A 10268-nucleotide genomic window follows, 5' to 3' on the forward strand; every position below is an offset into this window, starting at 1 on the left:
CGAGCATGGGAAATTAGCAACGGATGATCGTGATCTTGATCTGTCGGTTGATGCGACGCCTCTGACGGATTGCTACCTTACCGTCACAGTGGAAGACGGTCGCTGCTCCTTGCATGCATATGTTCGCATTGTGTTTGTTGCAACCCACTATTAGTTCCACGTTTGCCAAACGCTTTTACACAGAGATAGAAACTGGGGACCTGATCTGATCCCAGTGTTCCCCAGGTTTGGCACGGCTAGCTTTACTGAAAAGCACCCACCAGTCGACGGACTGCACTTGGGTTTGGTCGCCATTGATCTCGACACTTTCTTTGCACCGCGTCGCTGCAAGCTTCCCAACGTCTTGTGCACTCTTCCCTCTTCACTACTCTATAGTCGCGTGGAAAGCATTTATTTTTACAGCTCATTATTTCAAAACTTTGATAGTGTTAAGTGCGCATTGGCTCGAATTGCTCGTCTCGTACCTATTCTTGGGTGCAGGTTAGCCGTTGGCCTGACCAAGTGTCCCGGTGGTACACCTTTATGTGCCGCCTCCTGTAAGACAGTTGTCTGTGGCCTGTTTCGTTCACTGCACACTAGCCCTGTCCATTACACATCCATGTATGCCCGCGCACCGGTGGTAGTGCTTTCGGCGGTTTAGTGAGTGCGTACGAGCGGGACTAAGTAGGACAACACAAATAGAGAATTGGATTGAGACAGCCACACTAGAGCGAACCACCGTGCGGCAGTGACTGTTGTAGGGATACTGAAGAGCCTCCCTGGCTATACGGCTGAGTTTAGGTGAGCCTCCGGAAATATTGTGCTGGTGGCACATACCGCGAACGCTGTAGGACGTGTGGTGGGTGTAAAACTTATCGTGCGGTTGAGTGTCCTTGTGCTCGTGTACGGACTGCTCACTCTAAAGGTGGACATCGAATGATAGCACCTGTGGTAAGGGATAGAACACGGTGATGCTGAGCAACATTAAACGAAGTGAATGTAGAAGTTTAACACTGTTGTGCATTAACAAACGAAACCAAAACATCGATCAAATCAGCACCTTCAATCAATCGGGTTGCATTGCACGTTTTTCTAACAGGTGAATAAATGGAACTGTGTGAGCAAGTGTACCCCACAACCCACGTGTGCGGCGATCTCGCGAATGAAGCTTTACATAACCTCTTGTCTAGTGCAATCGTACGTAATAGGTTTTTGCTATGTGTATCGTCATTAGCTGGTAGAATCATTCTGATTGCAACAAAGCGGTGTCTTTCCCTTAAGTTTTGGTCTTTGAACAACTTTGAATGGAACTCGGATGAATGGTTAGCGTACTACTACTGCTATGGAAATCCAGTTGTAATAACGGTCAAGCAGAAGCTGATTGTGCAATCATGTTGCGCCTGTACTGAAACTAGTAGTGGTAACGGAAATGATCACACTAATGGTTGCAGTGGTGACTGCGGCCATATAATTTGGGCTATAAATTAAAAATCTCTTCGCTTTGCAGATAACGTAACACATGTAGCTGAAGTCGAACCAGTAGACGACAGAATGTAGAACTGGATCTAGTATTGAGAAAAGTGATGAGGAGAACTGTTTGGGTCTCATATACACGTTATCCAAGAAGATGAAAAAAGTAACAGTACCGAAAGCATTTAGAAATATTGAACAAATCACGCTTACTACACACCAATCCGTTCCTCCTTGGTGAGGTAACGTATTCTTCAGGATGGAGAATATTGGAACTAACATGATAAAGGCCATGTTCACCCCGGTCGGCGGTCGATTCCGACACACTTTTCTTCTTCACAATTTGAATTGACTGTTTCGTTTCAAATCTGATAAGTCAAAGACTCTTCTCCTGCAGTATCAATCGTTACTAAACATCAATAACCGCTGGAGTAGGCAATTGTAAAATTGTTACATAAGGATTCAGTTCAGGTTCAGGATAGTTTGCCGGTATAGGTGGTACACTGTTGGTGGTAGTTCCATTACAACTTCGTTATTGAAGCTGAAAACACTCATCGTTTCTCAGAATCCTTCAGAAATCAGAACAGCACCAACATAAAACGACGAAGTCTACCAATCGGGACACCCATCTTCGGTTCAGTATCGAATACTTTGTGGAAACGACCAGAGCCGAACTTAGCGTCGTGATGAGTTGCATACAGTCCTTCAAGGTGTTATTGTTGTCCGATGGTAAACTCATATTACACCGGGACGGACCCGCTCGTTTGGTATCACCACCGGAGCATCGGATCTATCGACACTTGCCTCGCCATTGCCAGGTGTATGTCAGAAAGGGATTGTTCAATGGAGTGTTCGAACATGTTTGCGGCACCAATCAAGGTCAATCGTGCTTCGCTGGTGTATGTCCCTTATCTGAGCAGAATCTAATGGTGGATCATTCATTTTTTTTAAATAACTTTGCGTAAGTTTCATCCGATATCACTCACCACTATCCCTGTGACTAACCTATCCTTGGTAAGAGTGGTGACAAATTCATTGCAGGAAAACATTGTGTTGCACTTGGCTTAGTTTTATTATGTATGTCTTCAACATTTTTCATACCGTTTTTTGTTACTCTCCTTTGCGTTCAGTTAGGTATCTACGATACATCTTGGCTCACCCACGTGAAGGTGTACTTGTGCAAAAAGCAACGAGCTAGGTAACAAGTACTGTACTGTGTTCTGTCTTCGTTCTTTCGTTCGTCTTATTCCGACGGAAAGTATTGCTGATAATGTAGAGGACGATTCAGCAATGTCCGACATTAACAGTAGCTTTGACATTGATTACGAGCAGGCGCTTACGCTAACCGGGTTTGGCTGGTTTCACTATCGACTGCTAGCACTATGCGGGTTAATATACGCCAACACGGCAATCGGCATTACCGTGATGTCGTTTGTGTTGCCGTCCGCTACCTGCGACTTTCGTATGACATCCGAAGATAAAGGATGGTTAACGGCGGCCCCAATGCTTGGTAAGTTCAGGCCAGATTTGCAGACCGATTTATATTCTGTTGATTCGTCACATTTTGCCATTTCGCCACCTCTGCAGGTATGGTCGTAGGTTCTTACTTTTGGGGTTGCCTGGCTGATACCAAGGGTCGACGGATCGTGCTGATTGCCGCGCTACTACTGGATGGTATCGTTGGGTTATTATCTACCGCAGCGCAAATTTTCCCCATATTTATGTTTCTGCGGTTTATAAACGGGTTTGCGTAAGTCTGCCACCTGCCAGAGCAGTAAAGCGTTCACCCGAATATCAATTTTTGTACTTTATTTCCAGCATTACAGGAGCAATGGGTATTTGCTTTCCTTACCTGGGCGAGTTTCAGCCTACCGCATATCGTGAAAAAATTCTCTGCTGGATGGAGCTTTTCTGGACGCTGGGCATTGTTGTGTTGCCGTGTATTGCTTGGATTGTCATACCGCTACCACTACATTTCGGAACACCTGATGGGAGTGTCATTTTTGGTAGCTGGAACTTGTTCGTAGCACTCTGTGCCATTCCAAGGTTAATATCGTCCTGAGGGTCTTTTTACACTCACAATCATGTATTACTTTGTTTTTTTTTTCTTTTGTGTAGTCTTCTACTAGGGATATGGTTGTTGTACTTTCCCGAGAGTCCCAAGTTTCTGATCGAATGTGGTGAACCGGCACTTGCATTAGAGATACTGAAGGACATCTATCACATCAACACCGGTTACGATCGCAACGAGTGTCCGGTAGGTGTTAACATTGGAATCTGAAAAACCAAACAAAAGGATGAGTAACTCTCAACCGCTATGCCATTCACATTTTATTTCCAGATTAGGCGACTAAAGGAATCGGACCGCAGCAACACAATCATGGAAACGCACAATCGCTCAATACGCACGTTCAACATACACGATCCGAAACACATGAAGATCCTGCTGCCAGAAATTTGGGAACAAACGAAAGCCCTCTGCAGTGCCGAGTTTCGACGCAACACGGCACTTGCCTGTGTGATCCAGTTTGGTATCACCACTAGCTACTACACGTTGATGATCTGGTTTCCGGAGCTATTTGGGCGTTTTGAGGAGTATGAGAAGCGATACCCGAACTCAGCCGTATCGGTGTGTGACGTGTCATCGATCGTGCTTCAGAACGTTAACGATACACTCGTGGACGACTTTTGTGGTACGGTGATTGACACGAAAGTGTACTGGCATACGCTCTTGCTGGGGATTGCCTGCATCCCGACCAGCTTATGGTTACCGTTGTGTGTCCATCGGCTTGGGGCAAAATTCTTTCTCAGTGAGTATATACGGCATACGAATCGTCGGTTGTCCGGTAGCCTTTTGTCGAGGTCAAATGGTCTCACTTGTTTGCGCTTTTTCCAATGCAGTATTCAGTCTGACGGTGGCCGGTCTCGTTACTGTTGGCCTCGCGTACGTAGGTAACTCGACGCAAAATCTCATTCTTTCCTGCATTTTCGAAGCACTTACTTCAATGGGGATCAGCACCGTTTACTGCGTTATGGTGGATCTATTTCCAACCAATCTACGGTGAGTAGGGATACGTTTATAGCAATGTGCTGCACGTTAGGCTGGGTTCCAAGATGTTACTAGCCTAATTTTTTGTAAAATATAAACCGAAATTGTTCCACATTGCAGAGTAATGGCGGCTGCATTTTCACTCACCTTTGGTCGCTGTGGAGCGTTGCTTGGAAACCTTATGTTCGGGTTTCTCGTTGACTTAAACTGCTTCGTCCCGATAGTGCTGTTTTCGATTATGCTCTTCGGTAAGTATGTGAGAATAACCTTACCGTCGCGCCATATTTATTGCCACTTACCCTACTCTACTCCATACCCAGGAAGTGCAATATTGTGCTTTTTTCTGCCTAATACAGGAACTACAGCTCTTCAGTAGTTAGATAAAAAAATCAAAGATTTAGATTTTTAGATGTTAGTGAACTAGTTAGTGTGATGTAACAGTAATAGTCCTACAACAAAAAAATCTACCATTGTTTAAACATGCAGTATTTTACAGTAGTTTAAGTTGACGTTATTTGATTATCACTTTAAAGACAGACGGATAGAAAATAATACAACATAAAAACACGAAGTCCATTGTGAAGGGAAACGTAAAACAAAGACACTCGACAACTTTCACTTCGTGAAAGAAACAAACCTTAAAATAAAATATTAAACAACACCTAACGCCTTGTAATAAACGTAATATGTCCTATCCTCTGTACCATCATCACCTTCACTGGATGCCCAAACTGATATGATGATTTTATTAATTAATGATGACGGACTGATGCCGTATTGTCAGGCTGATATGATGATGTTGAACGGAGAACTGATATGATGATTTTGATCCCGCTTGTTATGGATACAGCTCGTGTCTTGCGTCTCCGGCATCTGGCTTGTGTTTTTGATGTAAATGACTTGTGACACTGTGTGTTGTGTTAATGTTAGTGTCCCGAAACTCCGTCTCCTGGAACGTGCCTTAGTTGTTGCCGTCCTTCAATACTGTCAGCAAAGTGTTTTTGGGGCATGGCCACAGCAACCGGCAAGTTTAAACGTCAATGACCGCCCAGCTGGGTAAGTTTTGCATTTTTATTTGTTAATATTTTTAATAGGGAAGTCTTACACACTTAGAATTCATAGAATGTCAAAATAATTATGTTGTCCGCCTTTTCGTTGAAAAAGAATATTTTTAATAACAATTAAAATCTATTTCATTTTTTCCTTTGATAACATTTATATCTCAGCCTGCCTCCTGCTTCCGTAGTGAGAGGATGTGTTTCGCTCGGAAAGCGTCCTGACGGATTATTGCAAAAGGCAGATAGAAATAATTGTTCTCGAGTACGATTGAGAAGTCAACGAAATTATTCAGACTCTCCAAGGGGAATTTTTCGGCGAAAGTCTGAATAGATGCCCCCCCCACTCATGGGCACTCATTTTTAGAAGTGAGTTACGCAAAAGTGTATCTTTTTCTGGCTTTTTACTATAATTATTTATGTATTAATTATTTATACAATGTAAGATGAAATAAATTGTTCACCCCTGCGTGGGTCATGATGTGTGCCCGAGTGGGGCTATAAGTACGATGAAAGAAATGAAGTCAGTTGCAATAATCTTACAGTTGGTGTCAGAAGTGGGATCGCTAGCTTCGAAAACGGTGCTTGTGTGACTCGGTGTGTTCAGAAATTACCGTGAACTGTGTTGTTGTTGTATGTTTTATTTACAAGGCTTTTTTCATTCGCCTCTCTTAATATTATAATATTTTTTAATACTACAAACAATTACGAGCACCTAGAAAGGATGAAGAAAAAAGTATAATAAAAGTATATTTTCAAAAGTTAGATGAAAAAAAATTAATAATAATAATAATCATAGGAAAAAAATAAACCATGGTATGTTACAATTTATAATTCACTGTAAAGTTCAGTTTCTTTTGGAAACCTCAGCAGCTGTTCTATGTCATTCTGATTATTTGACAGTACCACCTCGATATGATGTCCAATGTCATGTTTATTCATGTTATCATGTCATGTTATCCGTAACAGTCGATAAGAAGATGTTCTGTTAATTCCGCTCCACAAAACGAGCAGATTAAAGGAGACTCTTTTTTCAGTCTGTGCGTGTGAGTCAAACTCGTGTGGCCAATTCGTAGTCTCGTGATCACCCTTTGATCATTTTGGTTCCGATGGATCGGTCCACGGTGCTGTAGATTGTTTGACGATTTTGAGGTTCGTGAGTGGTGAGGTGTTCCACTTGTTTTTCCAAAGTTTTTCCAATAACCTTGACCACCAAACCTATGCATCGGCTCTGGAGATGGGTACTTCGACAAGTTCCTTAATACGTCTACCTTCATTAGCAAGTTGGCCTGCTGTCTCGTTACCTTTTATTCCACAGTGTCCCGGTATCCAACAATAGACGATCGATAGGTTTTCCGAAACCGAATCAATCGCCTGCAAGTGAGGGTTCCGTATACTGCCTTTCTCCAAAGCCTTCAGAACGCTAGCGCTATCTGTGAAAATAACGTTAGGTCTGTCGGTGACTGTGCCTTCCTCTGATGCAATGGTGATGGCTATAGCTTCCGCTGAGAATATAGATGTATTTTCACGGAGCTTTGTGCTGTTGCTGGTATTTGCGGAGAATATTCCACAGCCTGCAGAGCTGTCGTCGACTGAACCATCTGTATAAATCTTGTGAAAGATCTTATATTCCTCAGTTATGAGCTTTCGGAAGTGTTGCATTGCTTTTTGTCTGTTACCTCCCGCTCCAAGCAGTCTGTGTAAAGTCCAGTCGACATGCGGACTGTTACTAAACCAAGATCTTTCGGAGTTTTTGATGAGCTGGGCGATTTTTGTTATGTTTTGACTTGTCAGCTGTTTAAACATATCGTTGGATCTTTCAAGAAAAGACTCTGCTTGCAGTCCTTTTTCAAGAAGTCTGCCAGCTGCATTGGTCATTTTCAATGCTATAACGCATTCCAAAGGTAGTTGACCACTCTCACATAAAACAGCATTATTTGGCCTGGTTATATAAGCCCCTGTTACTTTTTTTTAAAGCGGATTGGTGAAAAGGAGTCAGTTTGCAACCAAAGTTATTGTTGCCCATGGTGATAAATTCAATACCATATAGTAACTTAGGTACGAACCAACTGTTGAAGATATAGATAAGAGTTTTTCTAGACGATCGCATTCTTCCGCAACCCAATAGCTGCAAAAGGAGTAGCCTTCCTTTGATACTTTTTTTTATGTGCAGGTAGTGCTGGCGAAAGTTTAAACGAGAGTCTATTACGATTCCAAGAATTTTGGTTGATCTTACATTGGGAATAATGTTTGAATTAATTTTTATAGGTTTAAGTGTTCTGTTGTGTGAGTTATTACAAATGTGTAAAATTCTACTTTTTGCAGTGGATAGATTATGACCATTTTTGCAACACCAGTTATAAATTTTTTTAAGGCAAATTCTAATTTAATTCTGTTCTTTTTTTCCGAAATGTCCGATGAAACTAGGGTTATATGATCCGCGTAGATAAAGGATTGAATGTTAGTAGGAATATATGAAAGTAAGGATTCCAAGCTAATAAGAAAGAGGATAGGTGATAGGATTGCTCCTTGTGGGACCCCGTTTTCTAGATTTTGTTGTTGTGATGTACTAGCATCTATTTGAACTTGAAACGTACGATCAGTGAGAAAATCTTGAATGAATTTGATCAGACGTCCTCCTATACCCCATTTATTCAGTGGCTCAAGTAAGCCCGGGCGCCAGGTACGAACAAAGGCTTTAGATAGATCAACAACTGCACAATCAGTATGATGTTTCTTTTTTCTGGCCTCTGTCAAAACATTCTCAAAACAGGCAAAATATGATTCCGTATCACGACCCCCTCTGTATGCGTGTTGTTGGGTACTAAGAAGATTTCTCTCCTCCAGCTCTTGAACTAAACGTCGGTTTACTAATCGTTCCAGAACCTTACTAATACAGCATACTAAGGAGATAGGTCGGTAACTATCAACGCAATGGTTGGGTTACCGTGAATTTTGTGGTCAGCGATAATTCGAACAGCGTGTGAAGAGAAAGAAGCGAGGCGCGTTTTCTTTATTGGTATTGTTGCAGAAGAGCGTGAGCTGTGTTGCGCGTTCTTTTGGCTAGCGCGTTTGTGCTAGGATTGAAGTGAAGTTTTTTTTCCATAAAAAAGGCTTTTAAGCAAAGTGTGGTTGTGCCCAAAAAAAAAACAGTGAAAATGGAAGACGCAGAAAAAAATACGGAATTGGTGGAATCCTACACTAGATTAGGGCTAGCGAAATTGTGCCAAGAAAAAGAGCTACCTGTAACTGGTACTAAAGAAGAAATGGCCGCCCGAATTGTTGCCAACCGGCTGTCAAGAGAAGCTTTGGCTAGTATAAACCCTTTGGATACCACGGACGTTTATGTTGATGCACAGGCTAGTGACTCCGTAGCCCCTTCAGTTATGAGCTTCAACGACATAAAAGATGCCTTGCCAACATTCACCGGAGACGGAGCGGGTTTGGATGTACAACGTTTTGTAGCAGAGTTCGAGGAAAATAGTGTTCTGTTTGGATGGAATGATGTACAGCAACTGGTGTTCGCTAAGCGCCTTTTGCGTGGGCCAGCAAAGATGTTTGTGAATAACTCCGGGAACATGAACTGTTGGAAGTTATTGAAATCCGCGTTGCTAGCTGAATTCACACAGGCGATCAGTAGTGTAGAAGTGCATGAGGCAATGCGCACAAGAAAGAAACGGCCCACCGAAACATTCCTCGAATTCATTTATTCAATGCAAGCAATTGCTTGCAAAGGAAGTGTGGACGAGAAGTCTACCTGCGAATATATTGTTCTAGGTATCGAAGATGATCCGCGTAACAAAGTGTGCATGTTACGTGTGAGCACGAACTGAAAATCCAACTAAAGAAGTACGAAAACACAATTGGACGCGCAGTACAGACAGCCTCATCCGCAACGCAAAGAATTCGAAGCTGTACAACATAAAGTACATCCAGTCCAACGGAATAGATACCGGTGTTATAATTGTCAATATTACGGGCATCGTGCCAAAGATTTCCCACAAAATGAACAAAAAGTGAATAATATTTGTAAATTGTATGCGACAATCACGGTGGTAATTTGTGAACATCAAATCAACGCAATGGTTGACACCGGTAGCGACCTCACACTTGTATCGAGGACTTGTATCAAGAAATAAAAGGGCTGCAAAATCTACTTAAACCAAGTACCCAGGTAGTGCGAGGATCAGTTCTCTCCCAGCCTCCGAGCAGTACCGACGTGTGTTATTTTTTTGGCATCCGTAATATACAGAGAGAAGAAAAAAAAAACAAAATTTCAGTAGGCCGCAAAAGATTAAGTGCTCGTCCCATCGATATGGGGCGCAGCAAAAGAATTGTACCTAAGCGAGGCAATTCCACAGTGTCTCTGGCCCATTTTCACCGCATTAGCCATGACGGAGTCCCTACAAATAGTTCACCAGTGCCAACGTGCAATAATTTCGATATTCTCGTCGACGACGTTGAAGCTCCGTCAGCACCTGTTGTAAACAACGCACAAGTGCAGAAAAAACCGGTCCGAATACCACCAATAGTCGTAACAGGAACGTCAGTTGGCGATGTTCACAAAAAAAATCGTATCTGCAGGCGTTGTGCGGTATTCCACCAATACATCGGCAAGGGGAATAACTATAAAGGTAAAGGATACTGTTGACTTCAAAGCGGTGATCAACTCACTTATAACCTCTAAAGCAAACTTCTTCACCCACCAACTGCCT

General features: G+C 42.5%; 1 protein-coding gene across 12 annotated transcripts; it reads left to right on the forward strand.

Annotated features, from left to right (window-relative positions):
- Positions 1 to 653: 653 nt before the first annotated feature.
- Positions 654 to 5199, forward strand: LOC118513588 (synaptic vesicle glycoprotein 2C-like). Of its 12 annotated transcripts, none has more exons than XM_036059660.1 (9): positions 654 to 780; positions 2580 to 2959; positions 3037 to 3199; positions 3268 to 3495; positions 3568 to 3706; positions 3791 to 4259; positions 4351 to 4510; positions 4619 to 4746; positions 4819 to 5199. In XM_036059660.1, exons 2-9 carry the CDS (start codon positions 2740 to 2742, stop codon positions 4872 to 4874), a joined length of 1563 nt encoding a protein of 520 aa, XP_035915553.1. In that variant the 5' UTR covers positions 654 to 780; positions 2580 to 2739; the 3' UTR covers positions 4875 to 5199. The 12 variants fall into 12 exon arrangements, with proteins under 12 accessions (XP_035915553.1, XP_035915528.1, XP_035915467.1 ...); XM_036059635.1 differs by having other exon boundaries at positions 677 to 930; XM_036059574.1 differs by having other exon boundaries at positions 694 to 2410.
- Positions 5200 to 10268: the final 5069 nt, after the last annotated feature.

Source organism: Anopheles stephensi, chromosome X (assembly GCF_013141755.1).
Source record: "Anopheles stephensi strain Indian chromosome X, UCI_ANSTEP_V1.0, whole genome shotgun sequence".
In the NCBI taxonomy this organism is placed as follows: domain Eukaryota; kingdom Metazoa; phylum Arthropoda; class Insecta; order Diptera; family Culicidae; genus Anopheles; species Anopheles stephensi.